Source organism: Mobula hypostoma, chromosome 18, assembly GCF_963921235.1.
Source record: "Mobula hypostoma chromosome 18, sMobHyp1.1, whole genome shotgun sequence".
Classification (NCBI taxonomy): Eukaryota; Metazoa; Chordata; class Chondrichthyes; order Myliobatiformes; family Myliobatidae; genus Mobula; species Mobula hypostoma.
In genome coordinates, this window is record NC_086114.1 from 55,277,598 (window position 1) to 55,302,804 (window position 25,207).

A 25,207-nucleotide genomic window follows, 5' to 3' on the forward strand; every position below is an offset into this window, starting at 1 on the left:
GTGATGGATTGGATTTCTGAATAGCGAGCCAGCATAAAGCCAACCTCTGCACTCTTTCAGTTATAATCCTAGCCAACTCTGAAGTGTAATTATTGTAATTTGGGAAATGTTTTAAACCAAATTGCGCTCAGCATAGTCTTACAAACTGTTGCGATTGCATAATGTTTCTCAGTGATAAATATTGGACAAGTTACTGGGTAGAGCACCAGTGCTACAAAAAAAACGTTACATGAGTACTTCCTGTTCATATAAGCAAGAGAGCAGGGCTCAGCTTAGCATCTTGGCTACATAACCTCATCTCTTACAGCAATGTGCTAGAGTAACCATGCCCATGGAGAAAGACTTGAGCCCGCTATGTACTGACCACTAACCTAAAAATTAACCAGTGGTAAATGGTCCCTGTAGTGGAGAATTGGAAATGTCATCTCCTCATGAGGTCTTTTTAATAGATTTAGGCTTTTTGAAAACGTATGATACTTGCCTACAAGAAAACCCTGTGAGTGAATTCAGTTTCCACTTAAAAATCTGAGAATTTGGATTTGCGTGGTGAAGAAATCTGCATCACTGACCATAATGCTCTTTGAAAAATACTAAGCAACATTTCTCCCTGACCTCTGGTGTGTTTTGTCCATTCCCCTTCAGTCGGTGGTAGGGAGAGGGAATGGAGATCTGTCTCCCACCAAGGTTTTGTGTGTCTCTGACGAAGCTGCATTGTCACTATATCCCACACTTCTTTAACCTGCTCCTAATTTATCAAGAATAACTTTTAACATCCAGACCCTGATCCTATTTTGATTAGCTCCATTGGTACTCTTAAGGGAAAAATAAAGGGACATCACAATTCCTTGGAGCTTCTCGTAGTTTACATAAAGTAGTCAAACAGCATAGTTGCATTGACGACAAAAAGCCTGCTATTCCTGGAGGTCTCTTGTGACTTTCTGGAATCCTACTTTGGGCAATTATTATTAGTTATTCCTTCCCTGAAGTCTTACAAAATTAGTTTATTTTTGACTGGGTGGTCTGTGAAGCTGAGTGGTGCTTGGTTTATTGCAACTATGTGGTACAGGAATGAAATATTAGTGCGCAGCTGTCCGTGTACTCAAATGGAACAGGATCGTTGTCCTTGTGTTACAGAGTGAACTGAACAGCTTGATCTTCCAGTTCACAAGTGATATGTCTCTAGAAACTGGTTCTAATCACAAGTGGACTGCAACACCCAAACCAATTTTCATTCCTCTGTGAATCTGTAATAGTTCCAAAAGATCCAGTGATGCGGATGATAATGCTTAATTATCATTTTGCAAGCTGCCAATTTTTCATCTGAAGTTGACAACACTGAAATTAGTGACAGAGACTCCATTTGAAGCATTTCACTTAGATTGTTTTACACACAGCTCTTTGCAGGAAATTGCTTCACACCGATATTTCAAAAGATTGTACCCTAGTTTTCAACCATTTAGAAAGGTTGGCATGAGCTGGGTAGTGGAGTATATTTTAACCAGTACTGCAGTGTCAGGTGAATTAATTTTTCAGCTAAAGGCAGCTTAAAATCAATTATTGTTTTGTTCTTCATAAAAGTGCAGGCTCGGTTTTGGGAAGGGATTACTGTGGTGGCTAAATTGGTGGAGAGTGATTTCCCCATCTCACCAAGGTTTAATAATTCCAATGTTTTCCTTTTGTTTTCAGTTTGCAGATCAGGAGAGTGGATCCCCCTTTGTATTTATTTGTACCAATCCACAGGAGCTTCTAGTGAAATTTCCACTGAAAGGAAGACACAAGATCTGTAAGTGACAAGTCTTTGTTCTATAACTAATACTCTGTTTGGCCCAGTTATTGGGTTTAAAAGCCCAAGCACAAAAGATTTGCCGGAAGATTGCCTTGAAATGCAGTTAATATTCTTCAGTTTACTTTGCTGACTATTTTTGTTTATGTAAGAACAAGATAGATCAAGCAACTTTTGTTGCTTTCCTTCATATTGTTTAATAATTTTCTTTGCTTTATAATTGTTTCATTTCCCGTAGAAACAATTCACAAATTCTGTGTTAATAATGACGTCTGACAATTACATTTTCTCATCTCCTTTTGTATGTAAAATTATTTTATCATTCACTCGACGAGAATGTCCAGTTGAAGGCATTTCATATGACGACTTCAGTTAGTGAAAATAATTGACTTAAATTTACCTTTCTAATCCCTTCAGACTTGGGTCAGCACATCAGTAGGAGGTAATTGAATGTTATCATTGATATTCTGTTATAATAAATATAGATGTACCTTTGTGGTGGACTTTCCACAATGTGGATATCCAATCCCCTTCATAGTTAATTAGCTATTTTTGACTTGTTAACGCAGTTCAAAATAAAGAAACATTGCAACTGATCTATGTGCGGTAAGACGTCCTGGAGAGCAATGAAACAACTTCCTTAAAAAATTTTTGTTAAGGAATATTGGCCAGGATACCGGGGGAAATACCCTTGGCAGTCATAACTCCTTCAGTACTGCTCTGGAGTTTCACCTTGGATTATATGCTTAACACTCAAGCAGAATGAACACACAAGTTTCTGACTGAAATCTGCATACTATCTATTAGGCCGTGGTCAAGAACTAATTTTTAATGAGTTGTTTGATCAGTAAGGGAGATATAGTTGTAGTGGCCATTTATTAGGTACACCTGTACATCTCATTAATACAAATATCAAATCAGCCAATCATGTGGCAGCAACTCAGTGCATAAAGGTATCAGACAAGGTCAACAGATCCAGTTGTTTCCAGACCAAACATCAGAATGGGGAAAAAATGTAATCTAAGTGATTTTGAACATGGAATGACTGTTGGTGCCAGATGGAGTGGTTTGAGTAGCTCAGAAACTGCTGATCTCCTGGGAGCACTTCACATGCTCTCAATCTCCGCAACAATTTTCAATTCCCTATCCCTGATCGCCTCATTTTCACCGTGGATGTCCAGTCCCTAAACACTTCTAACCTCCCTCGAAAAGGTCTTAAAGCTCTCCATTTCTTTCTCGACAACAGATCTAACCAATTCCCCTCCACCACTCTCCTCATTCATCTGTTGCAACTGGTTCTAACCTTCAACAATTTCTCTTTCAGCTCCTTACACTTTCTCCAAACTCGAGGTACAGCACGGGCACTCTCATGGGCCACAGCTATGCCTGCCTTTTCTTTGGCTACATGGAGCAACCCATGTTCCAAGCCTTTCCTGGAAATGCTCACCAACTCTTTCTGCACTACATTGACAACTGCATTGGTGCTGCTTCATGCAGCCATGCTGAGCTCGTCAACTTCAGAAACTTTACCTGCAACTTCGACCCTGCCCTTAAATTCACTTGGTCCATTTCTGACACCTCTCTCTGCTTTCTTGATCTCCATCTTTAGAGACAAGCTGTCTACCAACATCTTTTATAAACTTAGCAATTCCCTTGCTATCTTAACTATTCACCCTATCTCCTGTAAAAATGCCATTGCCTTTTTGTCAGTTCTTTTGACTCTGCTGCATTTGTTCCCAGGATTAGGATTTCCTTTTCAGGACATCAGAGATGTGCACCTTCTTCAAAGAACTGGGTTCCCCTTCCTCTACCACTGATGCTGCCCTCATCTGCATCTACTCCATTTCCCAGACATCCACACTCATCCCATCTTCCCACCGCCTTAATAGGGATAGAGTTCCTCTCGTTCTCACCTACCACCCCATGAGCCTCTGCATCCAACACATAATTTTTCGCAAATTCTTCTACCACCAAGCAAATCTTTATCTCTTTCCCACCACTATCTACTTTCTGCAGGGATCGCTCCCTCCATAATTCCCTTGTCCATTCAACCCTCCCCACTGATCTCCCTCCTGGTACTTATCCCTGCAAGCAGTAGAAGTGCTACACTCGCCCATTCACCTTCTCCCTAAACTCTATTCGGGGCCCCAAACAGTCCTTTCAGATGAAGCAAAACTTCACCTGCAAAGCTGCTGGAATTGTCTATTGTATCCGGTGCTCCCAGTGCAGTGTCCTCTACATTGGTGAGACCTGACGTACACTGGAGGGCTGCTTTGTCGAGCACCTCCACTCCATTCACAAAAAGTGGGATTTCCCGGTGGCCAACCATTTGAATTACTATCCCTATTCCCGTTCTGACCTATCGGTCCATGCATGGCCACCTCTTCTGCCATGAGGAGGCCAATCTCAGGTTTGAGGGGCAACACCTCATATTTCATCTAGGTAGCCTCCAACCTGATGGCATGAACATTGATCTGTCCAACTCCCCCTCCCACCCTTTCTTCAATTCTGCACTCTGACCACTTACCTCTTCTCCCCACCTACATATCATCTCCTCCTGGTGCCCCTTTCTCTTCCTTTCGCCCATGGTCCACTCTCCTCTCCTATCAGGTTCCTTCCTCTCCAGCCCTTTACCTCCCAGCTTCTTACTTCTGCCCCACTCACCTGGCTTCACCTATCACCTCCAGCTTGTCCTCCTTCCCCTCGTCCCACCTCCCTTATTGCCTGTCTGTGTACCAGAGTTTCCCAGCAATCTGTTATGGATCTCGGCAAATGCTCATTTGTCCCTTGATGATATGATCCATGAACAGTGGATTGGCTTTCATTATGTTCACAAAGGAATTTTGCAGAAACATGTTGAGTGCATGTATTGTATTGCAGCCTCCTCAATTAGTTTCTGACATTGAAATAAACCTTCAAAGAGAACAGATTCTTGGCTTCTGAAAAGTATAATTATGATAGGTTCTAAAATGCAGCAAAACATGTTATTAGAAATCGTTCATAGTAGATTAGATGCAGGGGTGGGGGGGAGGGGAGGGGAAGGGAAGGGATGGAGAGGACCAAGAGAACAGAGAGGAAGTAGTTTTCCCTAAGAGTTCCAACTTCCAGGCATTGCATTTCTCCCAAAAGTAATGACTAAATATTTCCCTGCTGTGATCCCTCTGTAGTAACGAGAATGTTGAGCATAGCAACAGTCTGGATTAAGCTAGCATGAATATGATACACCAAATGGCCTTCTGTGCTGTATTATTCAGTTACTCCATATCATACCCAACCTCTTGGCACTTACAGTCTAATTGTTTGACTTCATATGTTACAAGATCAAGTATATTTCTTACCATTTTGTCACTAGTTCTATGAGGCTTCTGACCGTCTCTTCAAGTTTTCTGGCTTGAGGGGCAATTTTCAGCTGTGTTTTAACGTGGTTTGCACTGTGAAGCATTATTAAGGGGATCTCAGTGGATATATAAAGTCATTGATCTTTATAGCAAGATGCTCTTTATACCACAAGTAAAAGTAGTAATTAAGTTATTAGTGATTATGTTCTAGTTCTTTTAATGGAATTTTCATAGTACTGTTAAATAAATTCAGTATGTTTATATTTCATACAGGACAATGAGGCTATTCAGTCCATCATGTCTGTACTTGTTCTGTTCAGGGAGCTTTCCAGTTATTTTTGCTGTTCTTCTTTCCTCATTTTTCTCAAATATGTATTCATTTTCTTTCTTATTTAGGTATGGGATTTACTTGTAGCATCCTATCTGACAGTGCACTCCAGGTCATCATTTTGCACTATTTTGTTTTAATTCTGTGTTCCCCAGTGTTTCTTTTTATTATTTACTTTAAATCTGTGTCCTTTGATTTTTGATCCCTCTGTCAATGGAAATAGATGCTGCATTTACAGAATCAGTTTGCACAAGTGCCCTTGGCTAATTAGTTGAAGATCTTGAGTAATGCGACAGTCAGGATGTAATCTGCTGGCTTTTTTTTTTGAGCTTGTATTGAAGAACTTGGAGACTTCATATAACACGCACAAAATGCTGGAGGAACTCAGCAGATCGGGGTTAGTCTATGGAGGGGAATAAACAGTCAACATTTTGGACCAAGGCCCTTCATCATGAAGGCTTCCTCCAGCATTTTATGTGTGCCCAAGATTTCCAGTATTTGCAGAAACTCTTCTGTACTCTCCTCTGTATCATAGCTATTAATTCACTGACGATATATCTGCTGTTGCCATACAGCTTGACAGTGCCTATTTAGACAAGATTGCATGAACTTTGGAGGCAGACAATAAGGTGCAAGGCCATAACAAGGTAGATTGTGAAGTCAAGAGTCCATTTTAATGTTCTAGGGGATTACTCAGTTGCCTTACAACAGCAGGATAAAAGCTGTCCTTGAGCTTAGTGGTACATGCTTTCATACTTTTGTACCTTCGCTCCATTGGGAGAGGAGAGAAGAGAGAATTTCCGGGGTGAGTGCTTCACTGAGACAGCAAGAAGTGTAGAGTCCATGGAGGAGAGGATGATTTTTGTGGTGTGGACATAGCCCGGAATAACTCACTGCGGATAACTGGAGACAAAAACCTCCTATGGCTGTGGTTTACAGTCCTCACAACAGTAGCAGTTGAAGAAAGTCTTCATCAAGTAATTGACACAGTTCCGAGCTCAGGTGGAGGACATTACCTGATAGATACAGAAAAAGATTCAAGGTTGCCCTTGTTGCGTCCTTGAAAAAATGCAATATTCTCACTGACTCCTTGGGACACTGGCCTGTGACCATTCACGGTGGAGAAGCAGCATTTGGGATAGTATTGAGACCTTGAGTACATATGTTGGGAGTACGCAGAGGTGTAATTGACAGAACAAGGATCTGAATCAGTTTTAATTTCACTGGCATAGGTCATGAATTTTGTTGTTTTGTGGCAGCAGTACAGTGCAATACATAATAAAACTATATAGTACAATAAGAAATGTGGGTGTAGTGAAAAAGGAGAGAAAAAAATAGTGAGGTAGTGTTCCTAAAACGTTGAGTGTGTATCTTCAGGCTCCTGTACCACTCCTTGATTGTAGCAATGAGAAGGGGATATGTCCTGGATGATGGGGATCCTTCATGATAGACACCACCTTTTCAAGCTATTGCCTTTTGGTGATGTCCTCGATGCTGAGGAGGCTCATGCCCATGACAGAACTGGCTGAGTATGCAACTTCCTGCAGCTATTTCCGATCCTCTACAGTGGCCCCTCCATAGCAGACAGTATGGATCTCACCATCCCTCAAATCATTCAGTTGACTGCCTTGTCAGCCACCTCCCTCCCCAACAGTGAAAGAGTATGTAGTTCCCATATGTGCTACAGAAGTCACTCTTCATCCTGTTGGATTTCCTCAGAAGAAGAGTAATCAAGACAGAAAATCTTGCTGCAAAATATATTAATCATTGGGGACTTTAATCAAACTAGAAATCTTGAGCAACACGCACAAAATGCTGGAGGCTTGTTTTGAGAATGAATTCATTGAATGTGTTTTGGGCAGTGTTCCAGAGCAATTACATCTGAGACCAATTGGATAGAGTTACTCTAGACTCTCTTGTGTGGAGGCGAAGTTGATTTGTATCTTCATAATAAAGGATTCTCTTTCTGGGTGGGGACAGGGAAGTGTGGAAATAATCTCAAACTGATATAAAAAAAAGTATTGTACAACTCAAGAAGAGAAAGGTTACTCAGAAGTCCAAGATTTGAATTTAATTCAAGTCAATTACAAACTACCTGTATATTGGGAAATTAAATTAAAAGATTTACCAGCAGATAAACTTAATTAACAATTCATGGCATTCAACAGATACACATTTTATTGTGAAATAGAAGTTCCTCAGAAAAACGGATCCATTGATGGCTAATTAAATAAGGGAAGAATTGAAGGATAACAAATATAGCAGCTCTACTATGGATAGCCAAGAGAGGAGGAATGGGAATCTGTAGACCTACCATCCTGCCATCAATTGTTGAGAAAGTACAGCAATCTTTCTTTAAAGGTGGAGAATTTTAAAACCCATTATGTAATTAGAAAAGTCAACTTTTTCTTATAAACAAAACTGAAGTTCGATAAATCTAGTTAGCTCATTTAGATGTAATTAGTGGTGGAACCAGTGGCTGTCGTATACCTGGATTTTTAAAAAGATATTTACTTAGATCCCACAGGAGGTCATTTCATAAAATAATGGTGTGGATGGAGAATTTAAGAAAAGATAGAAAATAAAGAGTAGAAGTAAATGGGTTGATTTTAGGTTGCCAGAGAGGTGTGATGTCAATCAATAATAGGCTCTCACCTCTTCACAATTTATATTAATTACAGTGACAAAAAGAGAGGGCTTCTGAGTTTATTGGTGGTAAGAACTTGGCATATTAGCAAGTTGTGAGGAGCACTTAGCCTGCAATGAGCGCATTAAGTGAGTGGGCAAAAAGATGGAAGTGGAATGCTGTGTGGGAAAATATGAGGTTATATACTCTAAAGGAAAAAATGTTCAGCTGATAAGCTCGAGAATACTGCATGTTGAGGCACTTTGGTTTGCTGGTTCATGAAATACAAAGTTAGCATTAACATTAGGTACAGTAAACATTTTGGAAGAAGAATGGTATGTTTCCTATTATGGTTAGAGTGAATAAGTAGGGCAGTCTTGTAATTGTATTGGGGCCAAAGTGAAATGACACCTGGAGTAAGCAGAATGTGTAGTTTTAGTTTGTAATCCCAAGAGATCGTGAATTTGCCTTGGAGCTAGTGTTTATTCATTTGATTGATTCCTAGGAGTGTGAGTAAGATTATATGCTCACCAGAGTTTAGGAAAATGAACAGTGTCACCACTGATGTATACAAGATTGTGAAATGAATGAACAAGATAAATGTGGAGAGGCTGTTGCTGCTTCCAGAACCAGGAATCACAGACCTCAGATAGGAGTTGGTCTGTGAACCTTTAGAGTTTTGTGCCTTGTAGAAATGCTATAACTCAAGTCATTGAGTGTATTCAAAGCTGAAGGAATGATTTTTCAGCACAATGTTATGGGGATCATGAGGGAAGGTGAACCTAGGCTGCATTTGATTTCCCTTAATATTGAATGCAGAAGCATCTGTGAGGAACAGTATAGTCTGTCCCAGCTTCTGTTCCTCATTCCACCAATTTCACTGCCAATCTGTTACCAAAGACATGATAAACACCATCATACGCAGTGTGGCGGAGTGATCTCAGTTGCTGTTTTTTAGATTTCTGAGACCAATATTTTTTGAGCAACTCATTCATCTTTCATAACTATCCTTGAACCAATTTTATGCATTTGGTAGGACTAATGATTGTCCCATAACAGCAGTGAATGCAACATGGAAATATTTATGAACTGCTTGACTTCTTAATCCCACGAGTTCAACATATTCCATTTTTCAATTTACATTTCTTGGAACTTGACCTGAATTGGAGCTTTATAATTCAACAACAAGGCCAAGTAACTTTGTAACACATAATTGGCAGCCTCTAAAGTTAAATGAGATGCAGTAGTGATATAACGAAGAACAGTCATTTGAAAGTGGAACAAATGACTGGGACAATAATTTTCCTCATTACAAGTCGCAGCAGGAATGCTGATGTTTTCCAAAGGCAAGTAGAAGAGAGTGAGACAATTCAGTCTAATTTGCTTTGATTTCAAGTCTGTCCTCGTCCAAACTCCTCTTAATCTTCTGGTTTATCGCCCAGTGAATGCCTTCTTCCTTGTTTGTACATCTTTCAAAATGTATACCAAAGCTGTGATTATTTTTTTAATGAGGTTTGCAATTAAAGCTGTGTTTAATTGGGAGCTGTGACTAAGAAGGCCACAGGTATCATGGTTACCATGGTTTGTGATTATCAGATTTGAGAGAAAAAATGTCCTTGACATTGACGTTGGTGAGCATGGATATGGTATACCTAGTGCTTCCTGTGATTGTGTTCTCCCGTGAGCAAAATCTTCATGATTTTCAGAGATTGTGCTGTGATTGTTTTGTGCTTTGGCTCCACACTTTCCATGATAAAATCCTAACCCTACTTTCTGAGCAGCATCTTTGTTTGAGCCAACATTCTTAAAAGTATAATGGGGTGGATTAGGAAATTTCCTTAGCATTCTTTCAAGCAAAAACTAATGCCAAAACTCTATTTGTTTGCTCCAATGGGCAATAAAAGATTCAATATTACTTGTCACGTGTACATCGAAACATAAGGTGAAAAATGTCATTAGCGTTAGCAACCAACACACCCAAGGCTGTGCTGGGGCTAGCTTGCAGGTGTCACCACACATTCTGCTGCCAATGTAGCATGCCCACAATGCTTGGCTAAACAACACAGAACACAACAAGCGACTAAACAGCAGCAGCAAAACAAGCTGCTGTTCCTTGCTCCCACCCACGCATATACACAGCACTCTAACCCAAAGTTAGTCCATATTCTTCGGTCTCCAGCAGACTGCGACTTGAACTGAGATTCCAACGCGGACACACAGACATTGGGCTTTCGACTACCCCAGCAGGTATGTGGAGATTCGCATACCCAAGGACTCCAGTCAATGGGTCATGACTTCCAGGCTTCCAACGTGACTCACGGGCCTCGATCCTTGGCATCAATCCCAGGACACACTAATTACCCAACACTAATCCTCAAACTCCAGTCTGTCCGATTTGCAAACCCAGGGAGCCATCGGGCCTCATTTCTCTTGCCCACATGGAACTTGCTGACCCTGGGGGAACCACCAGCCTTCGTCCACACTGGTCTGTTGATCAGACATCTGGCACAGTCTGTGGATATCCCACTTCTGCTTTGGGGTTTTTCGAACGAAGAAACTTAAGATTTAAGACCTGTCCTCTAATTCCTCTAACCTTCCCATATCCCTCTCCCTGAAACCCTAACCTGACCCCTAACTTCCCTTTCTGTCCCCAAACCGTCTCCACAAACCCAAAAAAACACTGAGCCACGACCTGAAGAAAAATTATTGGCCTTTCATTAAAGGCAGGGATTCACAACCGGGGGTCCACAGACCCCTCAGTTTAATAGTAAGGTGTCATGTCATAAAAAAGGTTGGGGGCCCCTGATTTTAGGTGTTGCGTATGGAACTGTTGAGTGTGCAAGGTAGCTATGTTCTTTAGTTATATTGGAACAATCGTTTTGAAAGTAATAGTTGTAAAGTGCATTGGGAATGCCTTTGGGATATGATGAGGCTTGTCAAAGTGCAGTAATTTGGCTAACTTTTTCAAAAAAATAACAATTTTCTTCCTTTTATTTTCCTTTATCCCTTTACAATGTTCTTGGCTTCTGTTCTGGGCATTATTCAGTGCTTTGATTAAAATGGAAAAATCTCAGGCACAAACCTATGTTTTAGCAATCCATAATGCAGTGTAATACACTTTCCTAAAGGGCATTACATCCTGTTTCCTGTCAGCTTCTCAAGTGCAGTCTCTTGAAAAGTGTCTGTCAAAAAACTGGAATATCACCTTAAATTTAATCTTGTTTGACAAGTTGCACTTTAAAGATGCTCCAAATTGCCCACCTGGATTTGAGGGTAGTCATACGCTTTTGGAGACTGTAACAATTTCCGTGGCAGGGCTTGAGTTCTAATTTTGTTATTTTCAAAGGAGTGAATGTTACTCTTCTGAATTAGGTATTAAATTTAATAAGACTCCAAATGTCTTCCCACTCAGTATGTGTCCCTGGTGATGGTGTGAGTTATGCAAGGCAAATGACTGAGGTGCTTTATGGCATGTACAGAGACGGAGCAGAAGAAATGTTACTGACCTTCAGATAGTTAAGTACAGCCACAGTGAGAGCCAAAATGTATGTGTCAGTGGTTACCCTATATCGCAGAGTATCTTTCAAAAATCTGCTTGCATGTTTAGAAAAAGATGAGAGGAAAAGTGGTTTGCATTTACAATTTCAGAGCATCCCAAAGCTCTTTTAAAACCAATTGTGTATTTTCTCGCATGATAAAGTACAGATTGTGAAGGGACTTAGTTCCACAAAGAACAATTAAATTTATTGCCAGATAAACCATCTTCATATGTTGGTTGTAGATTGAATATTGGTGACACCTCTCAAATACAGTATTAATGTGCATTAATAAACACCATTTATTGTAAAGCAGGTTATTCAGCTCAGAGAAATATTTAAGAGGTCCTAAAACATCAGAGGTTTAATCTTTCAGTGAGACATCAAACCAAAGGCTCATCTCTGCTCTCAACTCAAATGAAAAGTTTCCTTGTCACTGGACATTAAGATTGAGTATAGGAATTGGAATTTAATGATGCAGCTGTGTAAGGCCATAATCAAAATACTGCATGCAGTTCTGGCCCGCCCTGTAAAGGAAGGATATTTACACTGGGGAGGGTGCAAAAAAAGATTTATGAGGATGTTACCGAGACTGGAAGATTTGAGCTACAAGGAGAGACTGGATAGGCCAGGATTTTTCCCTCCTTGTTGCTCACCTTACAGAAGTTTATAAAATCATGAGGGGCATAGATAAGGTGAATAGCCATGGTTTTTTTCCCAGGGTGCAGGAGTCCAAAGCTATAAGTAGAGGCTTAAAGTGAGGGAGGAACAATTTGAAAGGGACCAGAGAAACAACTTTTTCACTCACATGGCGGTCCATATATGGAACAAGCTGCGAGAGGAAGTACTGGAGAGGTGTAAAAGGCATTTGGACAGGTTCATGAAGAGAAAGGGTTTAGAGAGATATGGGCCAAACGTAGCAAATGGGTTTTGTTCAGTTAGACAACTTGGTTAGCATGGGAAAGATGGGCCAAAGTGTCTGTTTCCTGTGATGTGTAGTTTTATGAATTCATAACTGTTTCAAAGGAGGTCATGGAATTTTATTTTCCTGATTGATGTTTACATCTAAAATAACATCACAAAATGCATTTTGTTTTCACTTTGCTCTCTGAGTGAGTTGGCTTTATGTAGATACAGTGCCACTTTTCCTATGTTACAACAATGGCAAGGCTTCACTGCACTTCAGAGCTGTAAAATGTTTCCGAATTGCAGGACTCGTGAAGGCACTATATATAGGCACAACCCCCCCTCTTCCCTGCCCCAACTAAATTTGCTCCCATTTACCTACTTCTACCTCTATATCTTCTGACTTTGTTCTTCTTCCACAGGAGGCTGCTTTTAGCTTGCCCTTTTACTTTTCTCCCCCCTATGTGTACTTACCAAATTACCTTTTAAATACGGCGATGCTCCTGGTCTTGATTGTTTTGCACAGAAGAATGTTACAGCAGGAAATACTGGGTCAGGAACACCATTCCTTTAAAGCACTGTAAGACTCCCTTTCAGTTCTGCATGATACATCCCAAGTAGCTTGTGTGCAACGTTTCATTTTGAGCACAGCCACTCTAGCCTCTTTGTCAGAAATTGTAGGGTCATACAGCCCCATAGAAACAAGCCCCTCAGCCCAGCTTGACTGTGCCAGTCAAGTTGCCTAATTGAGCTGGTTCTATTTGTCTGTAGGAGTTTTGGAACATGAGAAACAAGGAATTTTAGCTTTGAATTCCTTGTTATCCTTAAAAAAGGCAGTGGTTGCAGCTGAAGTCAGATCCCAAAGATAAAAAGTTGGTGTCTGAACATTTGCACTTCCCATTAAACATCTGTAGTCTACATGACTTTGTTGTCATGGATGATAGAGTGCTCACTCCTATTGAATACACATGACTATATGAGCCTTTTAAGTGCCATTATGAAGATGAATAGTTGAGCAAACATGTCCTTAACACCAAGGTTTCTAGCTCAGCTGCCCTTCAGAATGAACTTGTCATAGGTTTCTGATCTTTGTGCCCTTTTAAATCCTGAGAGCTATCTATCCCCTATCACATAAGTTGAAGGGTTATGAAATGAAATTACAATCTTGCTCCTATTATTCCTATTATTGCCTGTATTGATGATACAAATGAATAATTATTAATTAGACTGTGCAAGTGAAATTATTGCATTTGGAGCAACAAGCAATCTGCTGGAGGAACTCAGCATGCTAAGGACATGATGCAGGGTTTTGACCTGAAGAGTTGATAAATCCCTTCCCTGACAGATGCTGTCTTGAACTGCTGAGTTCCTCTAGCAGATTGCTTATTGCTCCATATTCCAGTGTATGCGGTCTTTTGTCATCAAATGATGGTATTTACTGCATGTCATCTGCCTTAAAATACGTAATTCACATGGTGTTGGTATAAAATCCAATTTTATTAAATCAGCCATGATTCCATGGTAGGGGTATTCTTGCCTCCAAGTCAGAATGTTGGAGCTTCAACTCCAAGAACTCTCCAACATAATTGAAGCTGACACTGAAGAGGCAACAGAAATATCTGAGATCCCATCAGGTCCCTGTCTTCCTCTTCAGGAGAACATTACAGAGCTGATGCTTGTTTCAAAGAGGAGTTTGATCCTTATTGCTTGTAAAACACCAAAAATTATTAGCACATCACTTTTTTTCAATGCTGTTAATGTTATGTATGAATTGCCTGCCACAAGTTTTATTTTGCAATGAAAGTACATTGTCTGCAGAGTGCTTTTGTATTTCCTGAGGACATGAAAGAGTCAGTCACCTCTATTCATGCATTTGGAAGCAACAAAAACGTTACTGCCTTGTAACTTGCTGTACACAGTCTCAGTGCCACTAGTTTTCAATACACAATGTTTGTGTAGTTGGTCACAATGGCATCATATCCAATCCACTAATCTGGTAGCAGAAAGTACCCAGTTGTGGAAACAGCATCCTCATATTGTACAAAACCCAAATGTTAAACAGCAATAGAAACTTATTGGTCGTTACAGCCTTCGTAGAATTTATGATTATATGGAAGAGCCTTTTAAAAGAAAACCTTGGTTGAAATTTGCTTCCACTGTAGTGGTGATTTACATATGCAAGTTTCCTGCATGTATGAGGAGAGCTTGGCTTCCAGCCTCAGCTACAAATGGATGGAGCCCAAGGGTGGGAGAGAGCATAGTGTATTTTAGCAGCGGTTGTTTGGACCTCTTAAATTAAGTGTGCCATTACGTAGATGCTTTTTTTATATTTGAACAGATTAGCACATTGCTGCATTATCTGGAAGTTGATGCTTTTGACAGGAAAAACAATATTGACAGACATTTTGAAGAAATAATTTCCATTGACTGAGCCAGTTATGTCACTAAATGGATTTACATTTGTCCTTTTAATTATGCCAGTCTTTTTTCTGAGATGTAAATACAAGCCAGTCAGCTATGTCTCGGTTGGCATGACAACACAAAGGCACATAGACCCAGCCTGGCACAGAGCCAGAGAGGTTTTCCAAATGTTGATTGAATCCTAAACAGATCATGGATTGAGTAAGATTTGCTTGTACGGTGCCAAGGATTTGCATATATCTTGGTTCTGTGCATAATATTTAATTCAGTGAAGTTCAGGCTGTGGGGTTTAGACGTTTCTTCATGATTACCATTTCAGCCACATGAAAGCAGTAATGATAACAGTCCCGCTTCTAATACTGTGTTAATGTGAAACTGCCTACTCACTAATGCCATGAGGTGAGCTGCAAGAAGTGGGGCTAGCACATCACAGCAGTTGTAAAATTGACACCTAGCCTTTCCAGTGAATGGGTTGGGCCTGTGCAGAGGGTCAACACTGGAAAGCCCCCAAGTCTTTGAGAGCAACAAGGCAGCGTGTAATTAGAGTGTTCTGGTGGTCTGCTTTGTGAGTTCAATATTAAGAGCAGCTGCTGTCCCTGGTCATTCAATGCGGATGACTGCCAGGTGCCCCTTTTTACGACGTGATAATTGATGTTTATGTAAGTGCCTGGGAGAGGACCTTGCACTGAAACATGCTTTGAAATTGTATTTTTGTCTGCTTGACTTTTCCCAAGCAAGAAAACTGCCTACAATAACCAGCAACTTGCTGCAGCCCCCTTCCCCCACCTGGTCCAGCCCATGGGCTCAAGAGATGGAATTGCTGCAGTGCAGATTGAGAGCAGGTGGTGCTGGAACTCAACACATCACCGCTTTTCGGCATTTAAGTGCAAGAATACCACTTGCCTCCTGTTCGTGCCCTGTGTGTCTCAAAGGCATGGTAAGACAGCACCCTCTGCTTTCTGGCTCAGTGCCTTCTTGCTTTGTGTGTTCCACTTGAAGAGAAAAATATCAATGTCCCTTTTAAGAGATATCTTAGATATCTCCCATTATCTGGAATACAAAGGAGTGGTGGGTCTGTGATGGTGTGGTTACACTGCAACTGAAGCATTGCTTTCAATCTGGGCTCCACAGCTTAAAAAGCATCTGATTGGGCATGCGCCCATCTGAGACAACACACTAGGTCTGAGATTCATTCGTGAGAACAGCTCTTTGGAACCTCAAGGGTCTTGCGCAAAACATCAAGTGCTTAATCTTTTCCATTGGTACTGCCTCTCCTACTGAGTTCCTCCAGCATTTTGTGTGTATTGGTTTGGATCTCTAGCATCTGCAGATTTTCTCATGTTTGTGATTCCAAAGAGTTGATTTTTATTTCAATGATTTCAGAAGATTATCTGATGCAATTGAAGTTGTTTGTAAGTTTCAAGGATTTGGTTAGATAGATGTTGAGAAGATACTTTCTCTAGCAGCAGAATACAAGATGAAGCTATATAAGATTGGAGCTGGGCCAATCAGAAATGGCTCACAAAGGTGCTCAATGGATCAGGCCTCTATGGAGAGAAATGGAAAATTGACATCCCAGGTTTCCCCAGTCCAGATGAAGGGTCTTAACCCAAAGCGCTGGCTGACTATCTCCCGCCATAGGTTCCTTCAGCTTCTTGGTGTTTTGCTCCAGATTTCTAGGAATGACAAGAAGTCGCACTTCTACACATGAAGAAAAGCGGAAATCTGGAGCTGTCTTCTCCCAGTATATCAAGCCTTAATGAAGGGTCTCACCCTGAAACATCAACTGTTCATCACTCTTCATAAATACCACCTGGCTAGCTGAATTTTTCCAGCATTTTATGTTTGTTCCTCTGGATTTCCAGCATCTGCAAATCTCTTGTATTTATGATGTGCTGGTAATTGGCTAGGTGGCATCTATGGAAGATGATATGGTTTACATTTCAAATTACTCATGAAGGGCAAATCAGGTCTAGAGAAGAAGGGTCCGTGTTCAAAAATGTTAATTCCATTTCTCACTCAATACTTCTGTTGGACTAGCCGAGAGTTTGCAGCACGTTCTGTTTTTATTTGTGAATTATTATTCAGTAGGGGTATGGCACTACCAGGAATGTGACATCAGGATACAGATCAGCTTTCGAAATGAACACTGGATTGAATGGCCTATGCTTGGATTTCAAAGCAGCACCCATCTCATTCTCATACGTACATGTGCCTGCACTGATATTGAGGTATTAACTGTAGAGAAAATCTCCTTGGGTCAAGTCTGGATCATTGAAGCCTCGGCAGCATTCTGTTAAGTAAATTTTTGTATTGATTTATTATTATTGTCACATGTACCAAGATACAGTGAAAAGCTTGTCTTGCATACTGTTTATACAGATCAAATCATTACACAGTGCATTGAGGGAGATTAAGATAAAACGGTAATAATGCAGAACAAAGTGTAAAAGCTACTGAAAAATGAAGCCAAGAGTCCATCTTTTTCATACACGAGGTCCATTCAATCTTCTGATAGTGGGATAGAAGTTGTCCTGGAGCCTGAGGGTATGTTTTCAGACTTTTGTACTTTCTGCTCGGTGAGAGAGGGGAGAAAAAAGAATGTCCAGGTGGGTTTGGTCTTTGATTTTTTTTAAAAGTTAAAATTGTAGTATTTTAATCTCTGGTTTGGATTGCTAATAAGCACTCAATTATTTATACTTGAATTAAAATGTAGTTAGTGCCAGTGAAATATAGCAGTAGAGAAATATCCTTTGATGTTTCTCTGCAAACAATTCGTTAAGTTTTACAGTAATTAGATTAGTTAGGGAATTGAATGTCAAACAATAGAACCCAAGAGCACTGGACTATTTGCTGTTCATTATTTTAATTTCAGTGCAGATTTGCATACAAGCAGCCAGAAGAGGACAGACTTTGAATGTGAATAATGCACAAAAACAATGCAGTGTTGGCCAAAATGGTGACTGCTTTGTCAGTGAGTCACAGAGTTCAGCGGAAGTCGAAAGCGCTGAATCCGATCATCCTCACTTAGAAGCAGAAAAGTAATCTTCTTAAAAACAATTCAACAGCGGTACTATTAGCAGCTTCGGAGCTTTACAATAAAGTAAATGAGCCATATTCCTCCCTGGCAATCAGCCAATCCATCATCCGGTTCAGCTGGAGATCCAAGATGGAATGAGTCTGACAAGTCCCTGGACAACGAGGGAAAGGTGTACATAACATTGCCCTCATCACAACACAATAACAACCTCACACTTAACATTAGCACAGCCAAGGAATTGATTGTGGACTTAAGGAAGAAGTTGGGACCAGTCCTCATTGTCATCAGTGGTTGAAAGGGTTAGCAGCTTCAAGTTCCTGGATATCAGCATCTCAGGGGGCCAACACATTGATGTAAACATGCAGCTCTACTTTGTTATGAGTTTATGGAGACTTTGTATGTCACAAAGACGCTTTCAAATTTCTATAGCTGTATGATGGAGAACATTCAGACAGGTTGCATCGCTGTCTGATATTAAGGATCACAAGAGGATTGTACACTCAGCCAGCTCCATCACAAGCACGACCCTCCTCACCATCAAGAACATCTTCAAGAAGGTGGCATCTATCATTAAAGACCGCCCCCCCAGTACCCAGGACTTGCTCTCTTCTCATTGCTACCATCAAGGAGGAGATACAAGAGTCTGAAGACCCAAACTCAACAATTCCGGAACACCTTCTTCCCCTGCACGATCATATTTTTGAATGGTCCATGAACAGTGCCTCACTGTTCCTTTCTTTTTGCACTATTTATTTGTTTTAGTAATTTATAATAATGTTATGTCTTTGCATTGTACTGCTGTTATAAAACAACAAACTTCACTTCATATAAATTAGTGAGAAAAACCTCATTGTGATTTTTAATGGCCACCATTCTGTTGGCACGCATCAGACTGTGTTTGGAACCAAAGTACGTAGACATCAAGTGGTGCTACATACTGAGGTTTGACCTGCCCCGCCGTGCTGTGAAGGATAGGTTTGGACCTGCTTTCACTCTATGTCCCAGTAAGTTGGACATTGTCACACTACCTGTCCTTTGTGGGAAAGCTCTCTCAGGAAAACACCCTTAGACCACAATTTTTTATCAGGCAGATTTCAACACAGAACATCCAACAGGCAGTGTGAGATAAAGACACAATGGGTCTTGTGGGATCACTCCCTGAGCAGACTGTCCAAATCACCTGACAGAATGTATCTTCATCAGCACGAAGACCTCACTAGGCTGGTGGTGAGTGGAGTTGGGGGATCGCACTAAAACCTATTGAATACTGAAGGGCCTAGATAGATAAAGTGGATGAGCAGAGAATATTTCCTATGGTTTGAGAGTTTTGGACCAGGGAGCACAGCCTCAGAATACAAGGACATCCCTTTGGAAAGGAGATGGGGAAGAATTTCTTTGGCCAGAGGGAGTGAATCAGTGGAATTCATTGCCAATAATGGTTATGGAGGCCAAGTCATTGCGTATATTTAAAATAGAGGTTGATAGGTTTTTGTTTGGTCAGGGCATCAAAGGTTACAGGAAGAAGGAGAACAAGTGTGAGAGGGACAATAAATCAGCCACAATGGAATGGTAGAACAAACTGGGTGGGCAGAATAGCCTAATTCTGTTCCTTTGCCTTATGGTCTGCACAGTCAGACTCACTCCCAATGTATGCTGCCCTTGGAAGCAACAGTCACCCAAATCTTTGCAGGTTGTGTACTTGTTGTGGAGAAAGCTGCCTTGTTGTGGTTGATTCCAAGCAGCTGTGTAGCAGAGGATTCTCTGGTCTACAGCAATTCCTAGGGACACAGAGATGGACATCAAGTGTTGCTGAAAGATAATCAACTCAGTGAAAGCCGCTCTTTGATTTGCCTGAAACTTCTTGGTCTTCCAGCATAGTGAGATGTCATTTAATAGTGCTGCCAACTGGCACAGTCTAGGCTGCAGGAGTACATGCTGAGAGACACATTGATGCTTGGTGCAGCCAACAGCTAAGCTTTGCAGAGAAGGACTACGGTCTGGGGCTCTTCTGCCGCTAGAGATTCGGGTGCTAATTCTGGTGTAGAAGCCTCCCAAACACTAAAAGTTTTCATCGTCCCAGGAGGCCACATGAATGGTAATGGTGCTTTGTAGACAGAATGAAAGCATTACTGATTACTGAAAGCATCACTATGTAAACTGAATCACATTATGAATCACATCACATGCACTTTGTAATTTTGTACATGTATATAATTTTATGAATAAAGTTTATTTTTGGGAAAAGCCACTATGAAATCATGTAGTCATCACACATCCCAGCATTCCTGCAGTTTGGGGCTATTGCTGTTTAAAGTCACTTGCGTCATTGCTCTCACTACAGAAGTAAGGTATCATTTTCTTTGAGGTTGGTGTGTCTCAACCCAATGAAGACTGGAATCTCCTTCACTTTTAGGATTTGTTGCCTTGACTTTATGACCAGGCCACTTATGGAGAGGCTCGCTGGGTAGCTCTTCAGTGTTAACTGGAACTTACAAAGTTGTATACAGCAGCTACAGTTCAGTTGAACGGGGTTACTTTATACAATTGTAACTTTGCCGCATATTGTAAAATTGTACCAATGTACACAGCATTCTTGCAAGTCACTGGTGCCGTCCCTTGGGGAGTAAGTTTGAGTGGTGGAGGTGGGGAGCAGTGGTACCTTTAGGGCCTTTCTGCTTCTCCCAGTGTATCCACGTAATCCACACCTCTGCTCCCTCGCTATGCTTATTGGTTTAGTACAGTCATGCGCACTGAAACCCAGACTAAATCATTACACTGTGTATTGACGTAGAACTAGCCAGGAGTCAGAGAACTTTTCGGGAGTGCAGTGTTATGTGTTTTACTGAAACGGGGCTGCACGAGGACATACCTGACCAAAACTTTTCCATGGAGGGCTTCCAGACCATTCGGGCTGAAGTGCACTGACAGCAGTAAGCGTAAAGGAGTTGGGGGCCTGCTGTTCTGGTTAACAACGGATGGTGTAATCCGGGTCATATTACGATCGAGGAACGTGTTTGTAGACCGGATATTGAACTTTTTGCTGTTGGACTCCGGCCACATTCCACCGAGATACAACACTGGGCGGCACGGGAGGCTGTTCCTGCCTGTGGCCATCGAACTTTGCAGCTCCTCCCGTGGAGGGTCAGACACCCTGAGCCAATAGGCTGGTCCTGGACTTATTTCCATCTGGCATAGTTTGCATTTTGTTGTTTGATTGTTTGTGGTTTTTGTATTGCTATATTTATGCTCTATTCTTGGTTGGTGCAGCTGTAACGAAACCCAATTTCCCTCGGGATCGATAAAGTATATCTATCTACTTACCTATCTATCAATAACAATGTAAAATAATGTGTAAAGCAACAGGAAGTGCAGTGCACATAAACAATAAAATGCAAAATTATAATAAGGTAGATTGTGAGGTCAAGAATCGATCTTAACCGTTCAAGAGACTGATAACTGCAGGATATTCATAATCTAATTCCTTATTGAAAGTTTTCATTGATTCTGCTTCACATTACCCTTTGGATCATTCCTTCCAGATGATTGTTTCTTTGTAGTGAACCATTATGTTGTTCACCTATTTGCTGAGTAATGCCCTCTGGTCACTAATCTTTCTTCCACTGGAAACTGACTCCACATCCCTTCTGTGAACAGTTGTTAAATTTTCTTTTTTCTTAGTCCTGTGGATCAGTTTGTACATTACCTATGTCTTGTTAGCATTCTAGTCTGTCTAGTCTATCTCCTTTACCTTTCTATCTAAGGGTCTTTCTGAAACATGGTGCCCATATTGAAGAAAAACATTATACTTAGCTGATCTGTTGTGCCTTAACGCAAATATATCCTAAGCTTGATAGGACATCTTCAGTATCTCACTGGTGCAGTCAGAGGTTACCACCTGCTTCAAAAGGGTAACAACATGCAGTGTCCAGTAAGACCAGGGTGAGCTGCTTCAGTGAATGTTGCCCCAGTGGCATTCACACCTACTGTGATGAAGTGCTTTGAGAGGTTGGTCATGGCCAGAATCAACTCTTGCCTAAGCTAAGACCTCGACCCACTGCGGTTTGACTATCACCACAATAGCTGTACAGCAGGTGCAATCTCACTGGTTCTCCACTTGACCTTGGGTCACCTGAACAACAACAATACCTATGTAAGGCTGCTGTTTATTGATTACAACTCTGTGTACAACACAGTCATGCCCTCAGTTCTAATCAACAAGCTCCAAAACTTGGGCTTGTGTACCTCCCTCTGCAACTGGATCCTTGACTTCCTCACCAGGAGACCACAGTCAGTGCAGATGGGAAATAACATCAACTCCTCACTGACAATCAACACTGACACATTTCAAGGATATATACTTAGCTCAGTGCTCTACTCTCTCTACACCCAAGGCTGTGTGGCTAGGCACAGCTCAAATGCCATCTATAAATGTACTGATGACATAACCACTGTTGGCAGAATCTCAGATGGTGACAAAGAAGTGTACAGGAGTGAGATGGTTGAGTGTTGTTGCAATAACAACCTTGCACTCAGTATCAGTAAGACCGAGAAATTGATTGTGGACTTCAGGCAGAGTAAGTAAAGGGAGCACACATCAGTCCTCATCAAGAGATCAGCCATGGAAAGGGTGAGCAGTTTCAAGTTCGTGGGTATCAACATCTCTAAAGATCTGTCCTGGGTCCTGTGTATTGATGCAATTACAAAGAAGGCACGGCAGTGGCTATATTTCATTTGTTTGAGGTGACTTATTATGCCACCAAAGGCTGCTGCAATTTTAAGCAGGTCTGCTGAGGCAAGCATTCTAACCGGTTGCATCAGTGGTGTGGAAGGGCCACTGCGCGGGATTGGGAAAAGCTGCAGGAAGTTGCAAACTCTGCCAACTTCATCATGGGCATTAACCTCCCCAGCATCGCGAGCACTTTCAAAAGGAGAGGTCTCAAGAAGGCAGCATCGATCACTAAGAACTCCCATCACCCAGGACATGCCTCTTCTCATTTCTACCTTCAAGGAGAAGGTACAGGAGCCTGAAGATATATACTCAATGATTCAGGAAGAGCTTCTTCCCCTCAATCAGATTGCTGAATGGACAATAAACCCATGAACACTACCTCACTTTTTATATTGCTTTCATTTTGCACTACTTGAATTATTTTTTTCTATATACAGTTAATTGGGGCACATCAGGACCAGTAAATTTTGGTCCAATTAACCAGCTGCCCCAATTAGTTTCATGGAAATAGTTTAAAAAAGGCAAACTACAGTTAAATTGAGTATCAAATTATGTACTTAAATGGAATACTGAACAAATTAGAACACTACTAATATTACTACAGTACTATAAAACGGTATTAGTTACTAATAGTTATCAACAGAGGAATTCATCCAGTGTATGCTGCTGTGTTCTTTTGATTGACCATAAATAAATAAAATCAGCGCAGGCACCCAGTGCAGATAATGGACTGTCTTCATTGCCTTCCTGCATGAAATTATGTTAAAAATCACTGCTTCTTAATTTGGCATCAGTCAGCCCAAATGAATAACATAATACTGACGCTATTTAAAAACTGTTTGCTCTAAGATTGATGTAGTCTCTAACAGCCACATAGGTGCACAAGACTGACACTAGTTAGAAACTGTTGCATTCTCCAAATCGTAATTTTTGTTGTAACATTCAAGATGATAGTTGATATCTTCAAATTCAACTAACTTGCAGTAGTTAGTTGCAAGTACTCCCTATCTTGCTGAAGTAGTGAAATAGTTTCATTTTCATTCCTGGTGGTCTCACATCTCCAAGCCTGAATGCTTGAAACTGCAGCGAGCAAAACAGTTCTGAATTGTCTTACTGCTTATTTCTCACCAACTATCAGTGACAAAAATCACTGCTTTTTGAACACAAATGCACACAACTGATGCTATTTTAAAACTGTTTGCTGCAAGCACGGTGTAGTGTATCCAGCTGATGCTAATTAGAAACTGTACGACAAGTTTCCCATCCCAGTTAAGCAGCATAGTGTCCCAAATAAACAAAGGGAATCCCAGCTATTTTCACAATTAGTTTTAGTTCTTTCAGAGTTGTCCCAAATAAATGATTAATCAATGGCCCAATTAACTGGAATCCACTGTATTTCTTCTGTATTGCAATATGCTTCCACTGTAAAACAACAAATCTCACAACGTGTGCCAGTGACATTGAACTTGACTCTGATTCTGGAATGAGGAGAATACCAAGAATGGGACATTTAATAGATCAAGAGGAAATTAAAGCATGCTTGACACAGGATAGTGAGGGGAATCAACAAGCAAAATGCGACAGGCTAGGGTAGAAAATATAAACGAAAGTATGCAGCACAGAGCAAATCAGGAGTTAGTAAAATCTGTAAACAAAAAGATCAAAGCTTAAGCCTTTAGTTAAATGCAGTAGCATTTGTAATAAGATAGTTGTGTGACAACACAGATAGCAATGTATGAGTATCACCTGACAGCTGTTACGGTATGTGATTGCAGTGTTTCCAGGTTGGATGTTCAATATTCCAGGATATACGATATTCCCAGGGACCAGGCCAAAAGGGAAAGGACATGCCAGGTATCTAAGTAATGCTGAGCTGTGAATGGAGGCAGTGGACAGAAATGTAGAACTGGTTTGGATTGAAATAGTAGAAAAAAGATTCTTCAGGCTCTCCAAGTGTCACCCCTGAAGAGGGTGGAGCATGAATGGAGACATTTCTAGGGCATACTTACAGGGACCTATAATTGTCATGGGAGAATTGAATTTACATATTGATTGGATAACCATACTGATAAGGGTATTGTAGAAGTATATGTTTGGAGTGTGCCTGGAATTGCCTCTTAGACAATATGTATGGATTTTAAATATAGTCATGAGTAATGAGGAAGGATTAATAGTGGATCTTATTTTTTATTTATTTTATTCGAGGGTGAAAATTACAGGACCATCTTCAACTTTAATGGGGTAGTTTGGTACGAAGGTGGAGTTGTCTAAGCTAGACCGGGAAAATACACTAAGATGCATGATGTCAAATATTCTAACAGCTAGTCCATTACACTTTGTAGGAATTTATCCCGGTTAAAAAGGAGAATTCTGTGTGAGGGAAAAAGGCACCATCTATGGTTAACAGCAGATTAAGGATAAGGAATATGAAAAGTAGGACTTACAAAGTGGCAAAGGTAAGCCAAATGACGGAACAATTTAGGATCTGAGAGCAAAGACT

General features: G+C 40.8%; 1 protein-coding gene across 1 annotated transcript in view; it reads left to right on the forward strand.

Annotated features, from left to right (window-relative positions):
* Nucleotides 1–25,207, forward strand: part of trip4 (thyroid hormone receptor interactor 4) — a 110,826-nt gene that overhangs the window by 77,958 nt on the left and 7,661 nt on the right. Inside the window, exon 12 of the mRNA XM_063070241.1 lies at nucleotides 1,687–1,783. Coding sequence (XP_062926311.1) covers nucleotides 1,687–1,783 — 97 coding nt within the window. The remainder of the gene's footprint in view (nucleotides 1–1,686; nucleotides 1,784–25,207) is intronic.